Source organism: Macaca fascicularis, chromosome 16 (genome assembly GCF_037993035.2).
Source record: "Macaca fascicularis isolate 582-1 chromosome 16, T2T-MFA8v1.1".
NCBI lineage: Eukaryota > Metazoa > Chordata > Mammalia > Primates > Cercopithecidae > Macaca > Macaca fascicularis.
This window is the reverse complement of record NC_088390.1, coordinates 46,342,551-46,357,277: the sequence shown is the minus strand read 5'-3', so window position 1 is coordinate 46,357,277 and position 14,727 is coordinate 46,342,551. Positions and strand designations below refer to the sequence as shown.

At 41.1% G+C, this 14,727-nt stretch overlaps 1 protein-coding gene across 3 annotated transcripts in view; it reads left to right on the top strand.

Moving 5' to 3' along the window:
- INTS2 (integrator complex subunit 2) overlaps positions 1–14,727 on the top strand; it is a 63,294-nt gene that overhangs the window by 32,839 nt on the left and 15,728 nt on the right. For all 3 annotated transcript variants that reach the window (XM_005583890.5, XM_015438382.4, XM_005583891.5), the window contains exons 13-17: positions 821–955; positions 3,356–3,532; positions 5,247–5,355; positions 9,775–9,879; positions 13,936–14,100. In XM_005583890.5, coding sequence (XP_005583947.2) covers positions 821–955; positions 3,356–3,532; positions 5,247–5,355; positions 9,775–9,879; positions 13,936–14,100 — 691 coding nt within the window. The remainder of the gene's footprint in view (positions 1–820; positions 956–3,355; positions 3,533–5,246; positions 5,356–9,774; positions 9,880–13,935; positions 14,101–14,727) is intronic.

The following is a 14,727-nucleotide window of genomic DNA, read 5'->3' as shown; positions in this document are numbered from 1 at the left end:
GTATTTTTAGTAGAAATGGGGTTTCACCATGTTGGCCAGGCTGGTCTTGAACTCCTGACCTCAGGTGATCTACCCACCTCGGCCTCCCAGAGTGCTGGGATTACAAGCGTGAGCCACTGTGCCCAGCCAGTTGTTGCTTTTTTATGGCTATTAATATCTTTATTTCTATATTTTACTATCCCTCCCTCCCTCAACACGCATACGCACATATATTCCTAAATTACAAATAGTCACACAGCATGTGGGAGAATCATAAGTTATTTGTTGTCTTTAAATTTGAACCAGTTGGAAGACAACTTTGAGGAGGGTCTTTAAAAGACAATTAGAGCCTATGCATGACATATTGATAATAAATATTTCTGGGTATATTTATGTGGTGCTTTATAGTTCATATGATGTCCAAAAAGAATATTTTCCCCCTCATAACAATGCTTTGAGGCAGTATGGTAGTGTCCTGTTTTGTAGATGTGAAAAAGATTCAAAAGATAAAGTGACTTTTTCAAAGTCATTGAGCCCAGATTATATGCTTCAAATTTTTATTTATTTATTTATTTATTTATTTATTTATTTATTTATTTATTTTATGTTATCACACCACTGTGTATGTATCTGTGTTTAAAAACAAAAAATTAGGGAATTATATAAATCCCTAAATGTATGTTTCCTCAGCATTCAAAGACAATTAAAACGTAATAATTTATTGTCATCATTCATTTCTAGGGACCACACTTATATTAGGTGTTGACAGTCTACTTATCTCTCTTTCAAAATAATTTTATATTTAGTTCTTTATATTACTAATACTATTTTTCCCTTTTAGGTTGTCACAGCTCATGCAGTTCGGGTCCCTGTCACCAGCAACCTGAGTGCCAACATTACTGGATTTTTGCCTATTCATTGTATTTACCAGCTTCTCAGGAGCCGTTCCTTTACCAAGCACAAAGTGTCAATAAAAGTATGCCCCTACAAATAAAACAAATAAAATAAAAGCATGCCCCCACATTTATATATATATATTTTTTCTTTTGAGATGGAGTCTTGCTCAGTCACCCAGGCTGGAGTGCAGTGGTACAGTCTTGGTTCACTGCAACCTCTGCCTCTTGGGTTAAAGCGATTCTCTTGCCTCAGCCTCCCAGGTAGCTGGGACTACAGGTGTGCGCCACCACGCCCGGCTAATTTTTGTATTTTTAGTAGAGATAGGGTTTCACTGCGTTGGCTGACTGGTGTCGAACTCCTGACCTCAAGTGATATGCCGGTCTCAACCTCCCAAAGTGCTGGGATTACAGGTGTGAGCCACTGTGCCTGGCCTACATTTATATTTCAAAGAACAACCTAAATTAATGCTTTCTCCCCAGTTAGTTATAGTTCAGTTTGTAGGCCTTTATTGTGGGTTTTGTGTAGGAAATGTGTGGTATTAAGTTACTGGTCATTTATATAAGTATAGTAATTAAGTATAGTAATTATAATTATATAATTATAATACAGTAATTTCAGATTTTTAAAACAATGTAAGATTATTTTCAAAATGCATAATACTCCCTTTAAGTTCTCAATAGTGGCACGTGGCTATTAAAACTTTGAAACTTCCATTTTCTAATTTATTTATTATTTTTTTTAAAGAGAAGTCTCACTCTGTCGCCCAGGCTGTCATAGCTCACTGTAACTTCAAATTCCTGGGCTCAAGCACTCCTCCTGCCACAGCCTCCTAAGTGGCTGGGACTATGGATATGAGCTACCACTCCTGGCTTTTTTTTTTTTTTTTTGAGACGGAGTCTCACTCTGTCACCCAGGCTGGAGTGCAGTGGTGCTATCTCGGCTCACTGCAACCTCCGCCTCCCGGGTTCAAGTGACTCCCCTGCCTCTGCCTCTGAGTAGCTGGTATTATAGGCTCCTGCCACCACGCCTGGCTAATTTTTTTTTTTTTTTTAAATTTTTAGTAGAGACAGGGTTTCACCATGTTGACCAGGCTGGTCTCAGACTCCTGACATCAGGTGATCCACCCGCCTTGGCCTCCCACAGTGCTGGGATTACAGGCATGAGCCACTGTGCCTGGTCTCACACCCAGCTTTAAAAAGCTTTTTTTTTGTAGAGACAGGGTCTCGCTATGTTGCCCAGGCTGGTCTGGTCTTGAACTCCTGGTCTTAGGCAATTCTCCTACTTTGGCCTCCCGAAATGGGATTACAGGTGTGAGCCACTGCATTGGGCCTGGTTTTGTTTTACAAATTGGGGAAGTTGCCATGACTAGTATTTGTCGACTTGCCACAAGGACACCTCACACCTAACTTATGATTTCGATATGTTTTGATTTGTGTTAGTTGGCTATATCTAACAGTTAAAAGGCCCTCTAAAGAGAAGGTTGAGACCCAGGAGGTAAAGTAATCTGAAACTTTTTCAGAGGCTCTTTTATTTACAAAGAACAGTGAATAATATATGCATGATATATCACTTTTAATTGTCCCTTGTTTTTTGTGATTTAGTGAAATTATTTTCCAGCTAGATTGTATCTTCTGCTGCTTTATATTTTTATTTTTTTTATTTTTATTTATTTATTTATTTTTTTTTGAGACGGAGTCTCGCTCTGTCGCCCAGGCTGGAGCGCAGTGACCAGATCTCGGCTCACTGCAAGCTCCGCCTCCCGGGTTCCCGCCATTCTCCTGCCTCAGCCTCCCGAGTAGCTGGGACTACAGGCGCCCGCCACCTCGCCCGGCTAGTTTTTTGTATTTTTTAGTAGAGACGGGGTTTCACCATGTTAGCCAGGATGGTCTCGATCTCCTGACCTCGTGATCCACCCGTCTCGGCCTCCCAAAGTACTGGGATTACAGGCTTGAGCCACCGTGCCCGGCGCTTTATATTTTTAGCAAGTAAAATAGCTAAGAATTAAGAGTTCAAATGCACACCCAACATTTTACATGTCCTCCATCCAACGACAGTTAAGTGATAGTCTCCTGTAAGTGCTTGTCAGAGACACTTTCTTAGTCTATCTGAGAGTCTACTGTGAAGGACCTATCTCTCTCTCTCCAAATTCGTATCCAATGTGAGCTCTCCCATGACGACACACATAGTGCTCTAAATACAGATATGGTAGGGACTTAAAATATTTTTCCCACGACTTAAAAACTAATAGATTAAACCGAAAAGCTTCCAGTGGACGGTGCACCTAAGATGATACAGATATAAAGGTAGTTCATATTTTAAAATCAAAGATAGTTATGATACTAGATAATATATTTGGAACTGCCAAAAGTTAATAGTGAATTTTACTGATTCATAATTCATATAAAACTGTATGTACTTTTATAATTTTGCTTGATTTTTCTTTTTGCCACAATTCAGTGTCTATAACATTCTTTCTTAGGATTGGATTTACAGACAGCTGTGTGAGACCTCTACTCCACTTCATCCTCAATTACTTCCTTTGATTGATGTGTACATAAATTCTATACTTACTCCTGCATCGAAATCTAATCCAGAAGCCACAAATCAGCCAGTCACAGAACAGGAGATACTCAATATTTTCCAAGGAGTCACTGGGGTAAAATCGTTGTTCTTTATATCTATTAACTTATTTTTCTTTTAGTTCTTCTTACTTATCCCATATTTTTATTTTCCTATCAGAGGACTTTTAGGTAGTTCTGAATTTAAAATTAGATTAAATTTCCTTAGATCACCTGTAAAAATTAAAAGAATGGTATTAGTTCCAACTAGTTTGCTAAACAGGCACTTGTGTGAGAATTTTTTTTTTTTGGAGATGGAGTTTCACTCTTCTTGCCCAGGCTGGAGTGCAATGGCACGATCTCGGCTCACTGCAACCTCCGCCTCCCTGTAACCTCCGCCTCCCGGGTTCAAGTGATTCTCCTGTCTCACCCTCCTGAGTAGCTGGGATTACAGGCGCCTGCTACAACGCCCGGCTAATGTTTTGTATTTTTAGTAGAGACAGGGTTTCACCATGTTGTCCAGGGTGGTCTTGAACTCCTGACCTCAGGTGACCTACCTGCCTCAGCCTCCCAAAGTGCTGGGATTACAGGTGTGAGCCACTGTGCCTGGCTTTTTTTTTTTTTTTTTTTTGAGACTGGAGTCTCACTGTGACACCCAGGCTGGAGTGCAATGGGCAATCTCAGCTCACTACAACCTCCACTCCCTGGGTTCAAATGATTCTCCTGCTTCAGCCTCCTGAGTAGCTGGGACTGCAGGCATGTGCCACCACAACTGGCTAATTTTTGTATTTTTAATAAAGATGGGATTTCATCATATTGTCCAGGCTGGTCTTGAACTCCTGACCTCAAGTGATCCTCCTGCCTTGGCCTCCCAAAGTGCTGGGATTACAGGTGTGAGCCACTGCGCCCGGCCAATAATTTTTTTTTTTTGTTTTTGAAGTTTCACTTTAAAATCTAAAGGGTGCCCTGGAGATTGTGTGTTTGATCAAATACTGTGTGGGATTTCAAGATATTCAATGTAGGTTTGTTTAGCATCCTGGGAATCTAAGATATACCTACATTCATTTAGCGAGAACTTTGTTTTGTTTTGTTTTGTTTTTGAGACAGAGTCTCACTCTGTTGCCCAGACTGGAGTGCAGTGGCACGATCTCAGCTCACTGTAAACTGCCTCCTTGGTTCAAGTGATTCTCATGCCTTAGCCTCTCGAGTAGCTGGGATTATAGGCACCTGCCACCATGCCTGGCTAATTTTTGTTTTTAGTAGAGACAGGGTTTTACTATGTTGGCCAGGCCGATCTCCAACTCCTCATCTCAGGTGATCCGCCTGCTTCGGCCTTCCAAAGTGCTGGGATTACAGGCATGAGCCACCGCTCCTGGCTCATGTAGGGAAAATTTGATTAAAGTATTTTTTCCTTAGTTTGTTAGAAGGGAAAAACAGTTGCATTTTTCACAAATATAATTAAGTATACAATGTCTTATTTAGGAGTTACTTTCTTCATGGTAATTTCATATAATACTTGGGACTCCTGTCTTTCAGAAGCAGCCTGATGGGTTTGCTATTGAGTAGTAGCTGAAGTCTTTTCTTTGTCTTATCTTAAAGACCACTTAAGTATGTTGCCTTTCATCTCTCATGCCATCTCAGATTTCATGTTGTTTTTTTGAGTTTAATATACACACAGCAACATTTCTCCTCTTTTACATGAGTTAGGAGCAGCAATGCTGAATAACCTATTTTGATTCTTTTACTATCAAGAAAAAAAAAATCACTCATGAAATTCAAAGTATTTCAGAGTATTCGTAATATTTCCTCCAGGGTGACAACATCCGCCTTAATCAGCGTTTCAGTATCACAGCACAGCTTTTGGTGCTCTACTATATACTGTCTTATGAGGAGGCTCTTCTAGCAAACACAAAGACTTTAGGTAAGTTATACATAGAGGAATGGTTCTAGTGGTAGTTTATTTTATTAGCTTGCATTTTGTTACTTTCCAGACTGTTTTTTGATAAAAGAAGGTCAATATTCTAACAGACTCTAGTATCATTTTATAATCTTTGCAATGTGGGCATTGTATACTTGATACATAAATCATGCATGTTGGGGTACATAACCATAATTTATGGCCCAGTCCTCCTTATAGGAGGCTAAATGAATAGATAACAGAATTGCCTGTATTTTAACAGTTGTATAGGTCTTGTTCACTAAATATAAATTTAAAAGATACACGCGATGGAGCTGTAACTGAATTTTTTTCTCTTGATTTGAGTCTTTGCCTGGTCTTCCTTCCATTAGTATGAATAGTAACAACCTAATCAAAAACAATAGAAAAGGCCAGGTGAGGTGGCTTACGCCTGTAATCCTAGCACTTTGGGAGGCCGAGGTGGGCAGATCACCTGAGGTCAGGAGTTCGAGACCAGTCTGATCAACATGGCGGAACCCCATCTCTACTAAAAATACAAAAATTAGCCAGGCGTGGTGGCTCATGCCTGTAATCCCAGCTACTCAGGAAGTTGAGGCAGGAGAATTGCTTGAACCCAGATGCGGAAGTTGCAGTGAACCGAGATTGTGCCATTGCACTCCAGCCTGGTGGACAGAGTGAGACTCTGTCTCCAAAAAAAAAAAAAAAATAGAAGGGTTTCGTTTTGCTGTTAACATTGGGCTGGGCATGGTAGCTCATTCCCTGTAATCTCAGTGCTTTGGTACTTTGGGAGGCTGAGATGGGATGGTCACTTGTGCTCAGAGTTTGACACTAGCCTGGGAAACAGCAAGATGCCCGTCTCTACACACACACGCACATGCACACAGAGAATGTCACTGAAATGGGCTTTGAAACTTAAGTTACTTCACATGATATCAGAAGGTCAGATTTAGCATGCATGATATCAGTGTAAAGTGGTATTTTTTCCTGTATTTGAAAAGGTTTACCTGTGTTTAGACTTTCTACATGTGTATAGTTCATTTCATTTCATCTGTTTGTTTTTCGAGACAGGGTCTCACTCTGTCACCCAGGCTGGAGTGCAGTGGCATGAACATGGCTCAGTGTAGCCTTGATCTCTGGGGCTCAAGGGATTCCTGCCTCAGCCTCCCATGTAGCTGGGACCACAGGTGGACACTACCACACCCGGCTGATTTTTTAAATTTTTTGTAGAGATGGGATTTGCCATGTTGCCAGGCTGGTCTCAAACTCCTGGGCTCGAGCAGTCCTCCTCGCTTGGCCTCCCAAAGTGCTGGGATTACAGGTGTGAGTGATCCTCCTGACCTTTGTGTGTAGTTTTCAATTTGTTTTTCTTTTTTTTTTTTGAGACAAAAGTCTCACTCTGTCACCCAGGCTGGAATGCAGTGGTGTGATCTTGGCTCACTGCAACCTGCACCTCTCGGGTTCAAACAATTCTTCTGCTTCAGCCTCTCGAGTAGCTGGGATTACAGGTGCATGCCACCATGCCTGGCTAATTTTTGTATTTGTAGTGGAGATGGGGTTTCATTGTGCTGGCCAGGCTGGTCTCGAACTCCAGACCTCAAATGATCCATACACCTCAGCCTCTCCAAGTGCTGGGATTACAGGTGTGAGCCACCATGCCTGGCCTGGATTTTCTTTTTTATGTTTGACATTTTCTGTGCCTTTGACTGATACAGTTCTTGTTTGGAATTTCTGTATATTCTCACATATTTAATCTTTTCTGTGAACTTTATAATAATTCTATTATATTTCACAAATGAAAATTATATTGGAATTTTGATAAGAATTATGTTAAACTTACAGATTAATTTGGAGAGAATTTACTTCTTTGCAGTATTAAGTCTTCCTATCTAAGAACCTGAAATAATTTCTGCTTTTTAATTGTACACATACAGTTTAGTCTTTTTTTTTTTTTTTTTTTTTTGGGATAGAGGCTTGCTGTGTTGCCCAGGTTGGAGTGCAGTGGTGCGATGTCAGCCCACTGCAACCTCTGCCTCCCGGGTTCCAGTGATCCTTCTGCCTCGGACTCCCAAGTAGCTGGGATTACAGGCACCTGCTACCACGCCCCACTGAATTTTGTATTTTTAGTAGAGATAGAGTTTTACCATGTTGGTGAGGCTGGCCTCAAACTCCTGACCTCAAGTCATCCACCACCTTGGCCTCCCAAAGTGCTGGATTACAGGTGTGAGCCACTTTGCCTGGCCTTAGTTTAGTCTTATAGTTAACTCATGTAAACCCTCATAACAGTTCTATGAGATAGGTGGTGGTGATGTTTATTTTACAAGGGAGAACACTGAAGCACAAGGAAGTTAGGTAACTTCCCTAAGTTAGTATTAAGTATTGTAGTAAGTATTGGAACCAGGATTTGACTACTTCTGGATCCTATAACTATTGTTTTAACTGCCTTCTGATTTTTTCTTAATTCATAAAAGATTGGTAAGGAAAACTATGCTATTTTGTTAACTTAAAGGGGAGATTGTATCTAAATAAGAGTATATGATAATATATGTGGTCTATATAGAGAGTGATTCTCAACCTTTATTCTAACACTTGCACTTATATACTTCTTGTCCTTAATAAAAGAAAAATGGTTGAGCTTTACTGTTTGTGGTTTATAAGAGAATAAACATATTGTATATCATTTGTCAAACTACAAACACCCTGATTGAGATTCTCATATATTCCTGTGGTGTAAAGGGAAGTACCTTGGAATGAGTTTTGGGTGCCAGGCATATACAATATGGTAGAGATGAGACAGAGAAAGATAGTGTTGACTGGCAAGGACCTTTACTCTCTGTGATCTGAGGATTCACTGAAGGTGGCCAAATCTGTATTTAAATAAGAAGACGATGGCCGTAGGGTGAAGGATGGATTAAATTGGAGGCAGGGAAAGTGGACCATAGAAGATATATAAACAAAGGGTGAGTAGGCACTGAATTAGGATAGCAGCAAAAGTACAGAAATTAAAATGGACTTAGAAAAAAAAAAGGGTGGACCTGGCTGGTTGAAGGTAGGAGTTGTGAGAGAAGGAAGTCAAATTCATATTGCCTAACTTAATTTAAAAAGAGGCCAGGTATGCACTTTGGGATGCCGAGGCTGGTGGATCACCTGAAGTCAGGAGTTCGAGACCAGCCTGGCCAACATAGCGAAACCCCTTCTCTACTAAAAATACAAACATCTGGACATGGTGGCGGGCACCTGTAGTCCCAGCTACTTGGGAGGTTGCGGCACAAGAATTGCTTAAACCCAGGAGGCAGAGGTTGCAGTGAGCCAAGATTGAACCACTGCACACCAGCCTGGGTGACAGTGACTCCTCTCAGGGGAAAAATAAAAAAGAGTCAATCACCACTATTGTATATAATTTGATAAAATCCACTGTGGCTCACGCCTGTAATCCCAGCACTTTGGGAGGCCCAGGCAGGTAGATCACGAAGTCAGGAGATTAAGACCATCCTGGCTTACACAGTGAAACCCCATCTCTACTAAAAATACAAAAAATTAGATGGGCATGGTGGTGGGCATCTGTAATCCCAGCTACTCGAGAGGCTGAGGCAGGAGAATCGCTTGAATCTGGGAGGCGGAGGTTGCAGTGAGCCAAGATTGCGCCACTGCACTCCAGCCTGGTGACAGAGTGAGACTCTGTCTCAAAAAAAAAAAAAAAAAAAAAAAATTGGCCGGGCCCAGTGCTGTAATCCCAACACTTTGGGAGGCTGAGGCAGGCTGGATCCCCTGAGGTCAGGAGTTCAAGACCAGCCTGGCCAACATTGCAAAATGCTGTCTCCACTAAAAATACAAAAAATCAGCCAGGCATGGTGGTAGGTGCCTGTAATCCCAGCCAATCTACTTGAGAAGCTGAGGCAGGAGAATTGCTTGAACCTGGGAGGCGGAGGTTGTAGTGAGCTGAGATCGTGCCACAGCACTCTAGCCTGGGCAAAAAGAGTGAGACTCTGGCTCAAAAAGTAAAATAAAATAAAATAAAATAAAATTACAGTTTCTTTTTATAAGATGCATTGGAATCATCAAGCTCTAGGCCATCTGTTCATGATCACATTTGATCTCCCAATTAGGTTTGGGAAAATCTTGACTCACTTGTTGGTTCTTTTAGTGTAGGGCACTTTTGCACATTGCTTCTCTCACCTGTTATGAATTTTCTTCTGTCTAGTTTTAAATTTCAGGGCATTTTCCAGATCTTGCTCCAGGTATGTTCTTGTTCTTCCTGTGTAGCCACTTGTATTCGTAATGATTCTTCATCTTTTATATGCTATATTCGCAGGCTAATTGCATTAAAAGTAATTTGACTTTGTTTTTGTTTCCATTTGGGTTGAAGGTTAAGATTTCTGTTGTTTCTGGACATTTTATTTATTTTACACTTTTTATCTTTGATAGCTGCCATGCAAAGAAAGCCCAAATCATACTCTTCTTCTTTAATGGACCAGATTCCTATCAAGTTCCTTATTCGACAGGCTCAAGGGCTGCAGCAGGAGTTGGGAGGTATGTTTTAATTTGCTGTTTACTGCTAAAGTTTATTGTTAAAAAAAACCTTACTGTTTGTAATGTTATGAAGTGTAATAGGTGCTTAACGTTAAAAATTCAAACAGTTCAAGAGTGAAATTCCTCTTTGCCTCCCTCACTAAATCTATTATTTCAGTTATTGCAAACCACCCTGTGCCTTAAAACACCACCCTAGCTATTTGCAGTTGGTATGTATTTTCAGGCTTTTTTCTCCTATAGGTTGAACTGTATGAAATTGCAGATATTTGGCCTGGTGTGGTGGCTCACGCCTGTAATCCCAGCACTTTGGGAGGCTGAGGCAGGAGGATCACGAGGTCAGGAGATCGAGACCATCCTAGCTAACATGGTGAAACCCCGTCTCTACTAAAAAAAATATAAAAAATTAGCCAGGCGTGGTGTCGGGTGCCTGTAGTCCCAGCTACTCAGGAGGCTGAGGCAGGAGAATGGCGTGAACCTGGGAGGTGGAGCTTGCAGTGAGCCGAGATGCGCCACTGCACTCCAGCCTGGGCGAAAGAGCGAGACTCCATCTCAAAAAAAAAAAAAAAAGAAATCGCAGATATTCAACTAATTTAGAGCTACAGAAACAGCAGGTTCTTGTGGTTGAACCTAACAGACACACAGAAGTAAAAAAAAATTTTTTTTTTAACTCTGAATAGTATTGTACACTGCCTCTTTTGTTTGTTTGTTTGTTTGTTTTTGTTTTTGAGACAGTGGCTCACTCTGTCATCCAGGCTGGAGTGCAGTGGCACGATCTTGGCTCACTGTAACCTCCACCTCCTGGGTTCAAGTGATTCTCGTGTCTTAGCCACTCAAATAGCTGAGATTACCAGTATGCGCCACCATGCCCATCTAATTTATGTATTTTTAGTAGAGACAGGCTTTCACTATGTTGCCCAGGCTGGTCTTGAACTCCTGGTCTCAAGTGATCTGCCCACCTCAGCCTCCCAAAGTGCTGGGATTACAGGAGTGAGTGACCATGTGCAGCCTCCCCTGCCTCTTCCAAGGCTTGTTTTTTTTTCTTGGAGTCTTGAACATCTTCACATATCGGTACAGGTAAATCTTCCTTACTGTTTCTGATTATTTTATGATCCATAGTGTGGACATATTATAATATTTTACTATAAATCCTGTTAAGTAGAAATATTGTAGTGTTTTTTGAAATTAGATATTTTTCTTTCTTTTTTTTTTTTTTTTTTATCTTTAGGGAAAGAGTCTCACTACGTTACCCAGGCTGGAGTGCAGTGGTGTGATCATAGCTAACTGTAGCCTCAAACTCCTGGGCTGAAGCATCCTCCTACCTCAGCCTCTCTAGTAGTGGGGACTACAGGCCTGTGCCACCATGCCCTGCTAATTTTCTAGAGATTTTTCTTAATTAAATACCTCTTTAATGTTTGAGTGTGGGTGTTTTTCTTTCTGTTAAGTTGGAATTTTCTTTTTTTTTTTTGAGAAGGAGTTTCGCTCTTGTCTCACAGGCTGGAGTGCAATGGTGCGATCTCAGCTCACTTCAACTTTCGTATCCCGGATTCAAGTGATTCTCCTGCCTCAGCCTCCCGAGTAGCTGGGATTACAGGCACCCGCCACTATGCCTAATTGATTTTTATATTTTTAGTGGAGACTTCATTTTGCCATGTTGGCTAGGCTGGTCTTGAACTCCTGACCTCAGGTGATCCACCCATGTCAGCCTCCCAAAGTGCTAGGATTACAGGTGTGAACCACTGTGTCCGGCTGGAATTTTCTTTCTCTTTATTATGGTTGGTTTCAAGGAGAAATATGAGCCTTCATTGGACATCGTTAACCAGATGTCTGCAGCATTTATTTACTTACATCTTTGTATAATTTTTTTTTTTTAAAGTAGAGACACGGTTTCATCCTGTTGGTTAGGCTAGTCTCGAACTCCTGACCTCAAGTGAAGAGCCTCCCAACGTGTTAGTATTACAGGTGTGAGCCATCATGCCTGGCTTCTTTGTATAATCTGTTTCCAGAAAATAATGTTATTTTTAACAGCATTTGGCAATTGATATGCTTTATTGAAAAGAGTATGAAATGTTGATTAGTTTACACTTTTGTAAGCAGTCTTTTTTGTGATGGTTGGGTATAGTTTTAACTGTATATATACTCCTGTATGCATTTAGAAATTTAAATGTTTAAGTAACGCCATTTTTGATTGTTACAATGTGTTTTCAAACACAGAAACATCAATTTTAAGCTGTTTCTATGAGAAAGGAACTGGGTATTTTTTCTACTGGGATTAAGCAGTGGTATCATTTGATTTGCATAATAAGGGGATAATTAGATCTAAAGTACTTTGATTCCTACTACTACTGTGTAGTCTTACTGTTCTGATAATGATGATAATAATATGGTAGCAGCAATATTTATTAGGTACTTATGTGCGAAGCACTTAGCATAGTAGTACTTCATTAATTCATTAACTAAATAGGCATTTGTATGGTGTCATAATTTTTTTTTGAGACAGCGTCTTGCTCTGTCATCCAGGCTGGAGTGCAATGGCACGATCTTGGCTCACTGCAACCTCCACATCCCAGGTTCAAGCAATTCTTGTGCCTCAGACTCCCAGGTAGCCAGGATTACAGGCGTGTGCCACCACATGTGGCTAATTTTTGTATTTTTAGTAGTGACAGGGTTTCCCCATGTTGGCCAGACTGGTCTCGAACTCCTGGCTTCAAGTGATCCATCCCCTTAAGTCTCCCAAAGTGCTGGGATTATAGGCATGAGCCACCACGTGCGGGCCTCTCATTATTAACATTATACATAATAGTCGTGAATAGTCAAACTGTGGTATAGGTAAAATGTTATAAATAAGGCTTTGATTTGGTAACAAGTTTTCCCATTACTTTTGATCTTCTTTAATACTTCTGGAACCAAGATAAAATGCCCCCTGTTGTGGGTATCATCAGTACTGCTTCTCTTGGCTGACATATGTAGCTGTGTGACTTTAGAGTTGTTAATGTTAATACATGTCTTTCAGTGTGGTTTGTTCCTTACGGTAGAATGGGAGGCATTGCTTACTTTGTATGAATGTTAGGGAGAGATGAGAAAATGTACATAAAGTACCTGAGACCTTTCAGGTATTTGAAATGGCAACTTTAATTTTACCACATCTATAGCGATGATTCTCAACAGGGTTGGAGGAAAGGGCATGTTCTCTACAGAAGCCAAGCCTGTCAGTATTTCTGAGTAGGACCTTTTCTAAAGCATATATGATAGTCCCCAAATGGACATTCTTTTCTCCTCCTTTTCTTTCCTCTTCCCTGAACTCTTGAACCATTGCTATGTCAAACAACTTTAGGAGACTATTATGTTGGGTGGGATGGAAGACAGTTGAAAGCTTTCTTTATGAGTAGTAGTTCCCAGCTCACTGTTCATCACATTACTTGGGGATCTTCATTTAAGCAGTTTCCCTTGGTCAAATGACTATACACAAGTTCTTAAACTATAGTTGGCATGCACAAGGAGTGCACATTCCTAGGGCTCCATTCTACAGCTTCTGATCTCATCACCTGGGATGGTATTCATTATTCTGCACATGAAACAAGCTTTCCAAACTTATGATGCTGGTGGTGCTCTAATCATTCTTTTTTTATTTTTGAGATAGAGTTTTTGCTCTTGTTGCCCAGGCTGGAGTGCAGTGGTGTGATCTTGGCTCACTGCAATTTGCACCTCCCAGTTCAAGCGATTCTCCTGCCTCAGCCTCCCGAGTAGCTGGGATTACAGGCGCCCACCACCATGCCCGGCTAATATTTGTATTTTTAGTAGATACAGGGTTTCGCCATGTTGGCCAGGCTGGTCTTAAACTCCTGACCTCAGGTGATCCACCTGCCTCGGCCTCCCAAAGTGCTGGGATTACAGGTGTGAGCCACCGTGCCCAGCCATCTAATCATTCTTCGAGAATCACTGACTTAGAGCATAACCCTCTTTCCTTGTGGGCTGGTGGTTTGATAAAAATGAGAGGGGTGGGGAAGCTTCTGGTGTTTGAGCATGAAGAATCCAATTGATTTTCTGTAAATTTTCAAGGGTTGCATTCAGCTTTACTACGTCTCCTTGCTACTAACTACCCACATTTATGTATTGTGGATGACTGGATTTGTGAAGAAGAAATCACAGGGACTGATGCCTTGCTACGGCGAATGCTCCTGACTAATAATGCTAAAAATCATTCTCCCAAACAACTCCAAGAAGGTATAGTAAATTATTGATACTCCTTTAACCCCTTTTGTAGTACAAGGAGATGCTAGGCTAATTGAAATCTTATACAGAATTTTCCTGTGGATATAACAATGTTTTGGTGAATATATTTTAATTGTATAAAATACTCTTTGCATTTAAGGAATTTTATGCTCCCTTCCGCTTCCTCTTTCCCCCTTCCCCCCTTTCCCCTTTTACCCCTTTTCCGGTTTCCCCTTTTACTCCTTTACTCCTTTCCCCCTTTTTTCTGTTTTCCCTTTCCCCCTTCCCTTTCCTTTCCTTTTGTGTTTGTGTGTGTCTTTCTCTCTGTCTGTCACCCAGGCTGGAGTGCAGTGGCGTGATCTCAGCTCACTGCAGCCTCCACCTCCTGGGCTCAAGCAATCCTCCTACCTGAGTCCCACAAGTAGCTGGGACTACAGGTATGAGCCACCAGGCCTGGCTGATTTTTTAAGTTTTTGTAGAGATGGGGTTTCACCATGTTGCCCAGACTGGTCTCGAATTTGTAAGTTTGAGTGATCCTCCTGCCTCAGCCTCCCGGAGTGCTAGGATTAAGGCGTGAGCCACTGTGCCCGGCCAGGAATTTTAACCATTTCTTTCTGATGTGCTTGTATCTTTTCTCTC